General features: G+C 52.4%; 1 protein-coding gene across 1 annotated transcript; it reads left to right on the plus strand.

Annotated features, from left to right (window-relative positions):
• Positions 1-627: 627 nt before the first annotated feature.
• On the plus strand, positions 628-10985 carry KCNK6 (potassium two pore domain channel subfamily K member 6). Its single transcript, XM_004388136.2, has 3 exons — positions 628-1032; positions 9587-9982; positions 10188-10985. The coding sequence occupies exons 1-3, from the start codon at positions 711-713 to the stop codon at positions 10409-10411; spliced, it is 942 nt and encodes a 313-aa protein (XP_004388193.1). The 5' UTR covers positions 628-710; the 3' UTR covers positions 10412-10985.
• Positions 10986-16141: the final 5156 nt, after the last annotated feature.

The raw sequence follows: 16141 nt of genomic DNA on the forward strand, positions 1-16141 counted from the left end.
CATTAGACTGGGAGCCATAAGGGGGCAGGGCCCAGGGCTGTCTCAGTCACCGCCGTGTCCCCAGCATCCCTCAGCAAAGGGCCAGGCACAAAGTGGGCGCTGAGCAATGATTTGGTGAATAACTAAGGATTCCCACCCTGTCCAGGAGGGCACAGGGGGCACCTGCCCCTATGATGTCCCCGTTGTGAATTAGACGGCTGTCTCCTCCGGGTGGACGCAACCCCACTCTAGGCGCACGGCTTGGCGAATGGAGCTAAGGCTGCATTTCAGCCCCCACTTGCCCCCTCAGCCATGCGCCCTGATGCAGTGCATAGCCTTCGCAGAGGTGCGCAGTAGCCCTGAGAAGTTGGGGAGCGATTCCTTGGTCCGCGAGTCGAAAGGAGAGTTCAGATTTTCTCTGCCGTGACTCCTGTGAAGGGGAGGGAGGGAAGAATACCCTCATCCCTAGGCTCCCGTTGGCCCCCTGGGTCCAGGAGCTCTGGGCTCCACCCTATCAGTACTAACACCTGGAGGTTGGGCGTGCCTCAGTTTCCCAGAGGCGGGGCGTTCCTCCACCCCGCCCTCCCCTTTTTCTCCTCTTCCTCTTTGGGGCATCTGTGGCCCGGCCTCCAGCACTCCCGGAACTGAAACTAGGCTCCGGCCGGGCGGCAGGCGGGGGCCACGTCAGCCAGACCGCCGGGGGCTCGCGGGAAGGGGGCCCCACGGGCGCCATGCGGCGGAGCGCGCTGCTGGCGGGCGCCCTGGTAGCCTACGCCGCGTACCTGGTGCTGGGCGCGCTGCTGGTGGCGCGGCTGGAGGGGCCGCACGAGGCTCGGCTCCGAGCCGAGCTGGGGACGCTGCGGGCAAAGCTGCTGCAGCGCAGCCCGTGTGTGGCTGCCTCCGCCCTGGACGCCTTCGTGGAGCGGGTCCTGGCGGCCGGACGGCTGGGGCGCGCTGTGTTGGCCAACGCTTCGGGGACCGCCAACGCCTCGGACGCCACCTGGGACTTCGCTTCGGCGTTCTTCTTCGCCAGCACGCTAGTCACCACCGTAGGTACGTAAGCACTGCTTGCGAGCACCCGGAACCCCTGTCCCGTCCCCGCCCCGCTCAGGACCCGATGACCCTCACCCAATTCCCTTATCCCAGCCTATCACTCCCAACCCCCTCTGGGCCTTGGATCCCCTCAAAACCCCTGAACGAGCACCCGGCACCCACACCCCTGGTCACCGCCCTCCTCCGGAGGCCCATCCTCCTCACAGAAAGTGCCCCCGTTTCCTCCGGGCTAGGGCCCCCTCTCAGAGTACCTACCCGCGGTCATCTGGGACCCCATTCCTCGGCCCCCATTCCTCTTGAGATCCGGGTCCATCCAGTCCCCTTTGGGCCTAGGACCAACCGCAGAGACCTCTAGTGAGGACCCGGGCCCCCCTGCCTGATGTCCTCACCACCTCTAAACCCAGACATCAGCCACGAAAGGACACCCGCCCGTCTCTTGGTCTCAGGACGGCCATTCCTCCAACAAAATTACCTGACTGTCCAGATATGCCCTTCCAGTACCCTGCCTCTTGGAAAATCTCACCCCTAACCTCCTCTCGACCCTGGAGCCCCAGCCAGAACCCTAAACCTCCAAACATGGCCTTATCTTGCCCCTCCGGGCTCCTCAGGCAAGACCTCACTCCTGGAGGATATCTCTCAGCAAGGACTCAGAGACTCCCACCCTCTGACCTAAACCATTACCCAGAAGGCCCTTGCCCTTCTCCCCACCCGACTCTCCAGCAGGTATCCCTGGCTCCAGACATAGGACTCTCCCCGGGGACCCCAGCCCATCTTGACATGAGTAGCCCTCAGTACAGGATTTCCTTCCCAACAGGGACACCCCTCAGTTCCCTCTGGATTTGAGTCTCCAAACTCAGAGACCCTCAGCACACCCCAACTGTGGATGCATGAAAGAGACCCACTGTTATGGATGGAATTGTGTCCCCCAAATAATCCTAACCCCTGTAATGGTTATAACCCCATCTGGGAATGGGCCGTCTTTGTTATGTTAGTGAGACCATATTAGTATAGGGCGTGCCTTAGGTCAACCTCTTTTGAGATAGAAATTAAACAAGCAAGCAAGCTAGCAGAGATGGGGGAAGAGAGATACCATACCACGTGAACAGCGCCAAGGAACTGAGAAATAGAAGCTGAAAAGACCCAAGGTCCTTCCCCTAGAGCTGAGAGAGTGAGCCAGTGGCTTGTATTCGGACTTCTAGCCTCCTAAACTGTGAGAAAAATAAATCTCTGTTTGTTAAAGCCACCTACTTGTGGTATTTCTGTTATAGCAGCACTAGGTAACTAAGACACCCACCAAGGAGAGAGCCAGAACCCCCTCTTGGAAGGACACCGACTCCAACCAGTAGCCCTCCAGCCGAGAACCTTCAGCCCTAAAACCACCTCCAGCAAAAACCCCTAGTCCTTTTCAATTCAGGGACTTACCGTTGGGGCCTCTTTGAACCCAGAAACTCCTAGCTGAGACTCTCACTCCCCTCTGGACCCTGAGAAACCCCAGAACCACCTGCACCCTGTATCAGGGACCCCAGTGCCATCCACACTGTCACTGAGTGAAAGCAGAGCCCCTCCCCCCACAGGATGCCCGTCCAGGGACTTTGGCTTTCTGTACCTGCTACCCCTAACCCAAAACCTCCTGCCCACTCTGGACTTCCCAAGCAGGGGACTCTCCTGGGTACCTGGGACCCCTCTCACCACTCCAACATTGCCGCAGCCTGTTTGGGACCTGAAATTCTCCCCTCCATCGAGGAGACTCCAGGCCCTCTGTATCCCAGGCCCCTCCCCAGTATCCACTTGTCTTAGTGTCTTAATGCTGCTATAACAGAAATGCCACAGTGCGTGGCTTTAACCAACAGAGATTAATTTTCTCAGAGTTTAGGAGGCTAGAAGTCTGAATTCAGGACACTGGCTCTAGGGGAAGGCTTTTCTCTGTCAGCTCTGGGGGAAGGTCCTTGTCTCTTTTCAGCTTCTGTTCTCTGTTCCTTGGCGATCTTCACGTGTCTTATGGTATCTATCTTCCCCCATCTGTGCTTCTGTAAAAATGGCGGTGAAGGTGTCTAACTTCCTCTAACTTCACAAAGGGGAAGGAGAGTGACGGTCAACAGCCCAAGGCTGATTCTTCTGAAGAGGTGAGACATAACCTCCTCTCTCCAACCTTTTTACCAATTCTGACACCAGCCATCCCTCCCACGGCTCTCTCTACTTCTCTGCTGGGTTTGATAATTCGTTGCAGTGGCCACACAGGACTCACAGACCATACTCACAGTTATGAGGTTTATTAGGGAAGTAACAGGTTACAATTCAGGTTCAGGAACACTCAGGATACGGTTCTTCCATCAGGACAGCCTCTTCTCAGCTGTGCCCACAGCTCTGAGAACTCTGGCTCTCAGCCCTTCGGGCTGCTTGGGCGGGCTCAGCCTCTACACTGCTCAGGCAAGTGTTACAAAGCTCTTTCACCTCTGTTGGTAGGGGAGGGCCCAGAGGAACCCCACTCTGCCAGTAAACCTTGACCCAAAGGCACTCAGCCCTCTCGTTCCGTGGGTCGGTAAGCCTAGCTCCACCGCCAAGTACCCAGAGGCATCCCCACTCCACCAGGAAGCCTCCTGCCTGAAGGTGCTCAGTTCTTTTGCTCCATGGATTGGCATACCCACTGTAACCGCCTTGATCCCTGGGTCAGGAGGCCCACCCACTGCGCTGTCTCCTGCCGGTCTCCTGGCTCTGATGCCGCCATTTCTCTGCTGCTGCTTCTCACCATCTCTTGCTGTCTCTGGTGTTGCTTCTATCGCTCTGTTTCCTGGGTCTAGGAGGTCTCAGTGCAGGGATCCCGGGTCCAAAAGACATGCTCCACTCCCGTCTCTTCTTGGTAGTAGTCAGGTCACCCGTTTCCACCTGTGGGATGGCTCATTTTAAGCCTAGCAGGATGGCAAAACTGACCAATCCTCTTGTTAGGGTCCCACCCCCACAAGGATGCCATGTACTGTATTTGTATTATTAGCAAGCTATCCAATCCTCTTGGTGGGCTACAAGCACCTTATTTGCTTAAAAAAAAAAGCAAACCCATTGCCGTCAAGTCAATTCTGACTCATAGCAACCCTATAGGACAGAGTAGAACTGCCCCATAAGGTTTCCAAGGAGTAGCTGGTGGATTCAAACTGCCAACCTTTTGGTTAGCAGCTGAGCTCTTAACCACTGCACCACCCCATCATTTGATGGGAGTTACAAGACTGTGGCAAGAAAGGGCATGTAAAAGAGATCCTTCACGCCGAAGCTTCCTTGCTTCTGTGCCTAGTCTACTCTTTTATATCTCAAAAGTGATTGGTTTAAGATACGCTGATATGGCCTCATTAACATAACAAAAACTCTATTCCTAAATAAGATTATATTCACAGGTATAGGGGTTAGTATTCTAACACATATTTTGGGGCAAGAGGGGGCACAATTCAATCCATAACACCACTCAAGACCGCTACAGTTTTCATCCCTTGACCCTCACTGTGAGGTATGGCGTCACCTTGCAGAAAGCCATTTGGCCTTTGTTCTCGTTCTTTTAAGACATACCAACACCTGAGGCTAATGAATGGGGGCTAACCAGACCAAGAGGGACCACCTGGGAGCTTGATCTGGCTAAGCCTCATGAGGCATGATAATCTATCTTGGCCATGTGGTGAGGCCAATAAGAGCCATGAACATGGAGACTCAGATGGAGCTTCCTGGTTGATGACCATGCACGAGAGAGGGTAGCTGTAGCGTGTCCCTCTTTGGAACATGGAAGCTCTGTGCTGTGACCCCTATACATCTCTTCATTTATATATACGTACGTATATACATATATATACCTTATAGGACAGGGTTACAACTGCCCCATAGAGTTTCCAAGGAGCGACTGGTGGATTTGAACTGCCAACCTTTTGGTTAGCAGTCAAACTTGTAACTACTATGCCACCAGGGCTCCTCATTTATATATACTCTTTGTGAATTCTATGAGTCGTTCCAGCAAATTACAGGACCCAGAGGAGTAGTGGGGGCTGGCTGGTCTGAAGTAGAGGGAGTGATGTGGACTCCCAAGCTTGCAGCTGGTACCTGCTGACCTAGCCCCACGTGGCTGGGAATGAGAGAGAGAAGGGCTGCTGGTGCCTACGCTGAACAGAGAAGGGAAGCAGATTTCCGTAGGACACCTCTGGCATGTGGAGTAGGATTTGTTGTCCACCACACAATTTGGCGTCAGAAGCGGGTGATCTTCGTCTCCCTGGACTGATTTGCCCCGTTGGTGCAGTGAGCAGGGTTTGCTAGAGTAGCCCTGACTTCACACTCACCAAGGCCCTAGAGCCCTCCCTCTCTAATCACCCCTTGGCAATGTCTCTCCCTATCACGTCTCCTCAGGCATCCCTGGGTTCAGAAGCCCTCCCTGCCTGAAGACTTTTCTCCCAATCCCTGTTATGATCTAGAAAAGTCCCTACCAGTGCCTCTTCTTTCCTTCCTTTGGACCCAGGACCCCAGCCCCAAACCAGCACCATTTGGAACTGGGACACTAGCTCCTGATTTAAGATTACTGACTCTCTAGGCCTCCTGTCCTGAGCCCCTGCTCAGGTGGAATCCCCCTGGGAAATCCTTTCCCACCTCAGCTCTCTACTGACCTGGGAATTGGCTGTTGTCAGGAGTCCCGCCTTGCCACCCCTCCTGTAGCCCGTCCCCAGCCCCTAAACTTTCTCTTTCTCTCTTTGTTTGGGGGTGCCTGGGGCACGGCTACCCCAGGCTTAAAACTCCCCGGCCTGGCCCCGAAGTGCAGCCATAGAAGGTGGCCTCTGCCTTTGGTGCCTCACCGTGTGGACTGACAAGCTGGGCCCACAGTGGCAGAGCTGGAATGATCCCTGAAGGACTCTGGAATTAACCGACCTTCCCTGGGGCTTGTTCCTCCCTTCCCTGGCTAGGCAGGCCCAACCTGCTCCTGGGCTTAAGGGGAGGCTGCCTGGGCTTCACTGTGTCATATGTGTACCTCCTTCCACCTCCTTCTAGGTCCAGGCCTCTGCAAAGTTGTCCCTGGTGGGGCAGATGAGGAAACCCAGACACAAGGCACATACAACCTAGTTTGGATCCCGCTCAGCTACTGCTCATCTCTAGGCCTTAGCATCCTCTCTCATCTGTAAAATTGGAATAATAACACTGCCCACTTCATAATAATAGTAATAGCCTGATAGAGGACTTAGAACATAAGGACTTGAGCTCAGTTAATCAGCGCAACAGCTTTACGAGGCAGGAAACCACTATTAACCCTGTTTTTTAGCAACAGAAACTGAGGTTCAGAGAGGTTAGACAGCTTGCCCGAGGTCACACAGCTAGGAAGGTGTAGAGTGGAGATGTGAAGTCAGACCATCCGGCCCCAGAGTCCCATGCCCTTAGCCACACACTGCACTCTCTCAGGCTTGGTGTGAAGAGGGTAACGTGTGTGAGTGCTGGTACAGTGGTGAACACTCAGTGATGATGGTAATAATAACTGTTGAGCTATCAGTTATCATCATTGTGAGTGGAGCCAGGAGCCCTCAGCGATTTAACAGAAATGGAAAAGGAATGAAACGTTCTTCAGACAGACCTCTTCCCATGGTATCCCTGCTTTCCTCTTCTGAGGAAGACCTGGGGCTTGGAGTTAATCCAGGCAACCTTACTACAAGAGAGGTCCCAGGGTGAAGGGGCGGGCCACCTGGAACTGGGAATCAGGAGAAAGAAAGAAAGGCATTACAGTGATGGTAAATCTTTACTCCCCCTTGCCAGGCACCACACCTCGTCGGAATGGGATAAGATTATTAAACCATTGTTGTTGCTATCCAGTCCGCTCCAACTTATGGCAGTGGCATTCAGTGCAGAGTGTAACTGCTTCATAGGGTTTTCAGGACGGTGACCTTCTGGAAGCAGACCTTCCGAGGCGCCTCTGGGTGGATTCAAACCACAGCCTTTTGGCTCGTAGTTGAGCGCTCAACTGTTTGCACCATCGAAGGACTCCTAACATTATTACCACCTGCCAGCCAACCAGCCAGCCCACCCACCTGGTGCTGATGAGTCGATTCTGGCTCACAGTGACCCTGTAGGACGGAGTAGAACTGCCCCCATAGGGTTTCCAAGGCTGTAAATCTTTACGGAAGCAGACGGCCACATCTTTCTCCTGTGGAGCAGCTGGTGGGCTCAAACCACCGACCTTTCAGTTGGCATCCGAGCGCTTAACCACAGTGCCACCAGATTATTGCTACTGCTTTGAAGTAGGGATTATTTATGAGCCCATTTAGCAGAGAAGGAAACTGAGGCTCAGGGAAGAGGAATCTTGGCTCAGATCGTGCTGGGAATAAATGGCAAGGCACTGATCTGAACTTGGCTCTTTGAAGTAGTTAAGTTGAGGCTCATGGCCCCTATTTTACTCGAACTGTCTCATTTTTGTATTTGTAAGGATTTTGTGTCATTTGCAAACCTGACATTTCAGCCAGGCTGCTGGAGTTCCTCCATCAAAACCCTTGTATTAATGAGGGTTGAAATCACAAATGAGAAACCTCAAATTGCAGTGACTTAAATAAAATGGAATGATGCTGCACAGTCAGGGACCAAGGCTGCTTCTACTTCATTCTCCTTTATTACTGCTCTGGGCCTGGCTTCTCTTTCTAAGGTCACCTCATGGTCCAACATGGCTGCTCAACTCCAGCCTTCGTGTCTGCATTCCAGCCAGCAGGAGGAGAGAGGACAGGAGGGAGAGAGGCATTCCTCCTCCCTTTAAGGACACCTTCTGGAAGTTGCTTGTTTCTTTCACGAATACCTCCATGACCAGACTTTAGCCACAGAGTCATGCCTAGCTGCGAAGGAAGGGGAAACTGTCTTTATGTCAGATGGGTCCAGATTAAAACCAGGGAATTCTGTTTTATGGAAGATAGGCACAGATGAATGCCTGCTCATGCCTGCAGTGTTGCCACACTTTATTATTGATCATAGAGCTAGAGACAAGATCTAGTATAACATTTTATTGTCAGCGTAAACCAGGCCCCTCACCACCCCAGTCATATATCTGGCCCTTTGGTTTATCTGGGAAAAAATGAAAAAAACGAAACCAAACACATTGCTGTTGAGTCGATTCCGACTCATAGCGACCTTATAGGACAGAGGAGAACTGCCCCACAGGGTTTCTAAGGCTGTAATCTTTACAGAAGCAGACTGCTACATCTTTCGCCCACAGAGTAGCTGGTGGCTTTGAACTGCTGACCTTTCAGTTAGCAGCCGAGTGCTTAACCACTGCGCCAGCGGGGCTCCTTCTGGGAAACGAAAAGAGACCTTTAAATCAGATGTTGCCACAGTGGGCCGGTCCCACCACCCCCTGAATTCCCTTGTCATGTTTCTGTTTGCAGAGCTCACACCCACACTGACTTTACTGTTTCCCACAGTCCTCTGGGAACCTGGGGGTGCAGGGATTTGTCAGACCCACTTTAGAGCAGACGAAACTAAGGCACAGACCCAGGCTAGAACCCATACCCTTCATTCGTTATTTTGACAAATACCAACTTGAGTGCCCACTCAGAGCAGATGCCAGGGATATACCAGTGAACCAAACCGAAGCCCCTGCCCCGCAGGAGCTGAATGACACCCTAGGGAGATACAGTAACCAAATAAATAAACCATATGGGATGCTAGAAGGAGCCTTAGTGGCGCAGTGGTTAAGAGCTCGGCTGCTAAAGAAAAGGTCGGCAGTTCAAATCCACCAGCTGCTCCTTGGAAACCCCATGGGGCAGTTCTACTCTGTCCTGTAGGGTTGCTATGAGTCGGAATCGACCTGACAACGAGTTAGTATGCTAGAAGGTATTAAGAGCTTGTTATCGTTTTAAATCAAGTGGCCTGGGAAGGCATTGCTGAGAAGGTGATGTTTGTGAATACCAGAAGGTGAGGAGGGAGGAAGCATGTTCCACGGGGAGACAACAGCCGGGGAAGACCCTGAGGTGGGAGCACGGGGGCCTGTTCGATTATCAAGGAGCCTCGGGCGGCCAGGACAGTGGGGGGTGGGGGGCAGGAGGGAAGGCGAGAAGTATGGGATCGGATCAGGTGCGGCCTTGTGGGTCACAGGGAGGACTGTGTATTTCCCCGAGTGAGATGGAGCCACAGGAGAGTTCTGAGCAGGGGAGGGATGTGACCTGCCTCAGGTGATCACAGGGTCCCTCTGGCTGCGTGTGGGAAGCAGCTGTGGGCAGGAGCGGGAGCAGGGAAACCAGGGAGGAGGACCGGTCCTGTCTTCCTGTCGTGGACAGGAGCACGGTGGGTGCCATGGGGAGCAGCGGAGGGGAGGGGACGGTGGGCGGGCTCAGGGTCTGTTTGAGGTTGAGACAATGGGATTCACTGACGGATGGAGTGTGGATGTGAGTGAGGAGGGAGGGGAGGATGCCATCGAGGCTCGTGGCCTGGGCATTTGTGAGGATGGAGTCGCCATCATGGGAGACAGGAGAGACTGCGGGAGGGGCAAGCTTAGACCTTGGTTAGGGTATCCACAGCCCCCTGAGTGGAGGTGCCGAGTGGGCAGGAGGATTTCCCCTCGCTCCTACAGGCTATGGGTACACAACGCCGCTGACTGACACGGGCAAGGCCTTCGCCATTGCCTTTGCGCTTCTGGGTGTGCCAGCCACCATGCTGCTGCTGACAGCCTCTGCCCAGCACCTGTCCCTGCTGCTGACCCACAAACCCCTGTCCTGGATGAGCCTGCGTAGGGGCTGGGACCCTCGGCGGGCGGCCCGCTGGCACCTGGTGGTCCTGCTGGGAGTTGTGGTGACCATCTGCTTCCTGGTGCCAGCCGCAGTCTTCTTCCACCTTGAGGAGGCCTGGAGCTTCCTGGATGCCTTGTACTTCTGCTTCATCTCCCTGTCCACCATCGGCCTGGGTGACTACGTGCCTGGGGAGGCCCCTGGCCAGCCCTATCGGGCCCTCTACAAGGTGCTGGTCACAGGTGAGTCTGGGGTGGCTGGCTGGCCTCTCCCTGGAGGGTCTGAGGGATCATGGCCTGCCCCGGGAGGAGGTTGAGGGGGCACAGCCCCACCTCAGAAGGTCTAAGAGGATCCAGCCCCCACCCCGGGAGGTCCTGCAGGGCCATGGGCCTGCCCTGGGGGTCTGACTCCCAAAATCCCTCCATTACCCCTCTACTGTCTCTGTAGCCTACCTCTTCCTGGGCCTGGTCACCATGGTGGTGGTGCTGCAGACTTTGCGCCATGTGTCCGACCTTCACGGCTTCACAGAGCTCATCTTGATGCCCACTCCATGCCCTGCCAGTGCCAGCGAGGATGAGGATGATCGAGTGGACATTCTGGACCCCTCGTCAGAGCCACACCAGCAGCTCACTGCCGGCTCCCACACTGACTACGCCTCCATCCCTAGGTAGCTGGGGCAGGGGCCCTGAGGCTGAGACGAACTGGCCTGGTGCTAAGGTGCCCGCTGGATCAGAGCTGACATTACAGGAGTGTCCATGTGCACATATAGGTGTTCCTGAGACATCGCAACCAACTCTGTGCCCTTCATTTACAGCCCCAGGCTGGGTGCGAGGGGCAGGTGTGCCCTGTTTCCATGCCCTGGGCTCCACTGAGCACGAGCATTGCCCCTTTCTCCCTTTTTCCCTCACGCTTTGTGCCCCTTTGGCTTTCTGTCTTTCTCACTGTCTCTGTCTTTCCCTCTCACCCTCTTTTCTCACTCCCTTACATACTTCATCTGTCTCCACTTGTCAAGTGCCGATTCTACCAGGCAATGGGATCAGACCCCATTTTGGGCCTTGGAGAAGTGACTGCCCCTCTCAGAGCCTGGATTTAGTCAACTGTCAAATGGGAAGAATATATTCATTCATCCAGAAACCCCTCTGTCTTAGTCATCTAGTGCTGCTATAACAGAAATACCACAAGTGGATGGCTTTAACAAACAGAAATTTAATTCTCTCACAGTCTAGGAGGCTAGAGGTCAGAATTCAGGGCATCAGCACCACGGGAAGTCTTTCTCTGTCAGCTCTGGGGGAAAGTCCTTGTCATCAGTCTTCCCCTGGTCTAGGAGCTTCTCAGTGCAGGGACCCTGGGTCCAAATGACACGCTCGGCTCCTGGCGCTTCTTTTTTGGTGGTATGAGGTCCCTCTCCTCTCTGCTCGCTTCTCTCTTTTATATCGCAAAAGAGATTGACTCAAGATACAACCTAATCCTGTAGATTAAGTCCTGCCTCATTAACATAACTGCCACTCATCCTGCCTCGTTACTGTCGTAGAGGTTAGGATTTACAACACAAAGGATTATCTGATCACAGAACAGAGGACAACCACAGGATACTGGGAATGATGGCCTAGCCAAGTTGATATACATTTTTGGGAGACACAATTCATAACAGAGGGCTTCCAGGAGGAAGGGACAACCGAACTAAGACCTGACATAAGAGGAGTATCCAGGGGAAGAAGCTGTATCTGACTTATCCTTCACCGGTGTCTCCAGGGAGCAGGACCCTGTGTGGACAGGCCTGGGGTGATAGAATCTTCATCATCAGCCTGGCAGGCAGGAAACAGACATGATCTCAGCACAGATCCCAATGGCATGGAAGACGCTGCTCTTAACCACAACGCCATCTTAACAACTACCCATTTTACAGAGCACCAATTACATATCATGCACTGGGCTCTGGAGCCAGCCCGCCTGAGTTCAAATCCCAATTGAGCCACATCTTGTCTGTGTGTCCTTGGGCAAGTCACTTCACCTGTCTTGATTCTCAGTTTCCTCATCTTTAAAATGGGGATAATAATAGTACCTACTTCAAAAGATGATTTCACAGAGCCTAACACGTTATTCTGTGGTGCCTTCTTTGGCCAGGCCCTGATCTGGGTAATTTACATATGAGGAAGATAATATTATCATCCCTTTTCCACAGATGAAGAACCTGAGGCATGGGGAGAGAAGGCCCCTTGTCTCATCCACAGAGCAAGGAAGCTATTGACCGTACGTTGAACCCCCCAACATTTGCCCCCTCCCAAGATGATGTATCAGTAATAGCACTCAGTGCCCCAAGGACCCATCTGCCCAGCCCTTACTCTGTACCAAGCCCTGCGGAGGTTACAGAACAGATGGGGCATTTGAGCTGGGCTTTGCTAGATCAATAGACTATGGACAAGTAGAAAAGGCACAAGGAGGGCATCTCAAGCAGAAGGAACTCTGTGTGGCTGTAAAAATAACATGGGGGCAGAGGTGTCTGACCTCCTTTAACTTCACAAGGGGGAAGGAGGATCAAGATCAACAGCCCAAGGCTGATTCCTCTGAGGCAGAGGTCAGACGTGCCTCCTTTCTCTGACACTAACTGTCCCTCCTGTGGCAATTTCTACTTCTCTGCTGAGTTCAATAACTTGATGCAATGACCACACAGAACTCACAGACAAATACTCACGATTATGGGGTTTATTAGGGAAGTAATTGAGGTTCGGGAACATTCAGGATACAGTTCTTCGATCAGGACAGCCTCTTCTCAGCCATGCCCCCAGGTACACCTCTCTCTGGCCCTTGGCCTCTGCCCTGCTCAGCAAGTGTTAAAAACCTCTTTCCAGAGGCACCCTACTCTGCTGGGAAGCCTTGACCCAAAGTGTTCATCTCTAGCTCCATGAGTCAGCAAACCTAGCTCCACTAAGGGCCTGGAGGCAGCCTACTTCACCAGCAATCTTCCTCCCCAAAGACACTCAGCTTTCTCACTCTGTGGGCCGGGCTGTCTGCTGGTCTCCTGGTTCTGCTGCTGCTGTTTCTCCGCCTCCGCTTCTCACCGTCTTCAGTGTTACAGATCTCTCTCTTGGTCTCCTGGTTCCAAGAGCTTCTCAGTGAAGGGATCCTGGATCCAAAGGACGCACTCCACGCCTGGCTCTTCTTTTTTAGTGGTAGTAAGATCCTCTCTTACCCCCTCTGGGATGGCTCATTTTAAGCCCAGCAGAATGGCAAAACTGACCAATCCACTTGGTGGGCCACAATTACTGTATTTGCGCAGCTCCACCCAATCACTTAGGTGGGAGTTTCAAGACCATGCTGAGAAAAGCCACACAAAAGCCATCCATCGCACCACAGTGGGGAAAGGCCTGGAGGTGTGAAAGCATATTGGACATCAGCTGCTGGCAAGTAATTCACTATAACTGGAGTATGAAGTGAATGGGGGAAGGAGGGTGAAGTGTTAGACGTGGGTACATCTGAGGTGTCCTTTGGTGATGAGTTTGGAAACTTGGCCTCTGTCTTGAGGGCTCTAGAGAGCCCTGGAAAGGTTTTAAGCAGGGAAGGGTTTGGTTACATTTGGGCTTTAGAAGACACTCCTGGCTGCTCTGTGGAGATGGCCCCGAGGACACGGGCATGGCCAGAGTGGGAGACGGGGCCGGGCATGTCCGTGGGAAGAGGAGCGGTGGGTGGAGGGACGCTTAGGAGGCCAGGTGGGCAGGCCATGGGCCTTACAGGCTTGGGGGTGGGGGGTCAAGGACAGAGTCCAAGAAATGGCCAGCTGCCCCTGAGATGGGGACCTGGGAAAAACGGCAAGTTTAGCAGGGGATGTTGAGGTTAGTTGGGAACATGGTGGGTAAGAGAGGCCCAAGGGGCACCCAGGGGGAGGCATCAGGAGGTCACAAGATCCCCCAGGGTGGGGTTCAGGGTGGGGAAGGTCGAGGTGGAGACAGATGAGGAAACTGACACCAGGAGGGCGGTGAGGCAGCTCTGGAAAGGGCTAAAGAGAGGTCAGCCTTGTGAGGTGCCATCCAGTCAGTTCTGATTCATAGCAACCCTATAGGACAGAGTAGAACTGCCCCACAGGGTCTCCAGGGAGCAGCTGGTGGATTCGAACTGCCAACCTTTTCCTTAGCAGCTGAGCTCTTAACCACTGCGCCACCAGGCTCCATAAATAGAAATTTATCTCAAGGAAATGGCTCATGCAGTTGTGGAGTCTGGCAAGTCCTACATCCATGGGTCAGTCACCAGGATGGGGGCTTCCTCTGACTCACATGGTTGTAAAGAGTGACAAACTCAAAAGCTTTAAGTCAGGTGGCAGGTTGCTGGCTCGCATCCCAAGAACTGGAGGTCAGAGGATGACAAGATGAATGCAGGATTGAGAGAGAGCACATGAGCTTTGCCACAACATCCATATATATTGGATGCAGGCCACACCCCAAGGAAACTCCCTTTCCAACTGATTGGCTGCTCACATCAGATCACAAGATGGAGGATGATGACATAATGTCTGCCAAATCACTGAGAATCATGGCCTAGCCAAGTTGACATATACATGACCCATCACACCCTCTCAACAATCCTGTGATTTAGGTACATTCTTTATATTTTACAGATGAGGAAAGGAGGCCCAGAGAGGTTAACTACCTTGCCCCAGGTCACGCAGAAAATGGAAAGCTGGGATTTGGACAAGGTTTTTGTGGGTCACCTTGCCCTGCGGGAGCACAGCAACATCCCTTGTTTCACTCTCACCCCCTACCCACCCCGCCCAAGGCTTCTCAGCTCCTCACTGAAATCAGTGTCTGCCTCTTTGTTGCTAAAGATGGCAGCAGGCTGGGGAGGCAGTTGCCTCTCCCCTGTCATACTCGAGGGAGGTGCTTGTGTGATCTGGCTTCCACTCCTCACCACTTCTTCCAGATTCCACTGGAGAAAGAAACCAGGCCCTGTTCAGTTCAAGACATTAAACAAAAAAAAAAGTGTGTGCTAAAAAATTCAATAAGGGCAAAAGCGTGTACAGTGGAAGGTATGTTTTTCTTTTCCTTCTTAATTTTTAAAATTTAATTCTACACAAGCGGTACTGACTATGATGATGTGATTCTGATTACTGACTCTGGAGGCAAAGTTCCTGGGTATGAATCTGAACTTTGTCACTCCCAAGCTAGGTAACTTTGCACAAGTGAATTCACCTCTCTGTGCCTCAGTTGGCTAATCTATGAAATGGGATGATAACAAAACTTACCTTATGGGCTTGTCTGAGAATTAAACTACTTAATATCTGCAAAGCCCTTAGAACAGTGTCTGGCACTTAATATGTTGGCTAATTATGATTATTCTCATTTCTACACCTTGCTTTTATATTAGAATATATAGATTATATATAAATACATGTTTTCATACTATATTCTTATTTCTCCACCTTGCTTTTTCACCAACACAATGTAATTCAGACAGCATTCCGGAGAAATGCAGTAGGTCTCTCATCCTTTTTTATGCCTGCAGTACCTCTTAGGATACGTGCCCCATAGGTTATTTCAGCACCCCCTGTTGATGGACATGTGGATAGTTCCCATGCTTTTGCTAGTTAAACAATGCTGTATTGAACATCCTTGTACATCAAGATCTAGAAAAGGCTCCTCCCCCTGTTGGGACTGTATTCCCTGACTTGAGGGTGCCATGAGGAGACCCAAGCCACTCTGACTCTGGTAAGCCTAGAAGGGCTCAGGTACACAGCTGCTGAGTTTCTTCCCTCAGATGAAGTCACCCATCCCTGGCCATTGTGGGTGTGGAGGATAGACTTCCATCAGCTGTTCATTTACATAGAGCATCTATTCTGTGCTGAGGAGCGCTGGGGCACAATGATTTGAGAAAGCACTGGGATCTGCCCTCAGAGCTTGTGATCCAGTGGGAAAGAAAGACCCAATCCCAGACAGTTACAGAGTGGGTGTCATGGATTGCATTGTGTCCCCCAAAAATCTGTCAACTTGGCTAGGTCATGATTCCCAGTATTGTTATGATTGTGTACCATTTTGTAAATCTGATGTGATTTCCTTATGTGTTGTAAACTCTGTCACTATGATGAGGTTATACTAACGAAGTTTACAAGATTAGTGTCTTAACCCAATCTCTTTTGAGATATAAAAGAGAGAAGTGAGCAGAGACACATGGGAACCTCATACCACCAAGAAAGCCGTGCCGGGAGCAGAGCGCATCCTTTGAACCTGAGGTTCCTGCGCAGAGAAGCTCCCAGACCAAGGGAAGATTAATGACATGGACCTTCCTCCAGAGCAAATGGAGACAGTGTTCCCCTGGACTGAATTTGGACTTGTAGCCTACTGGACTGTGAGAGAATAAACTTCTCTTTGTTAAAGCCATCCACTTGTGGTATTTCTGTTAGAGCAGCACTAGAT

Source organism: Trichechus manatus, unplaced genomic scaffold (assembly GCF_000243295.1).
Source record: "Trichechus manatus latirostris isolate Lorelei unplaced genomic scaffold, TriManLat1.0 scaffold00207, whole genome shotgun sequence".
In the NCBI taxonomy this organism is placed as follows: domain Eukaryota; kingdom Metazoa; phylum Chordata; class Mammalia; order Sirenia; family Trichechidae; genus Trichechus; species Trichechus manatus.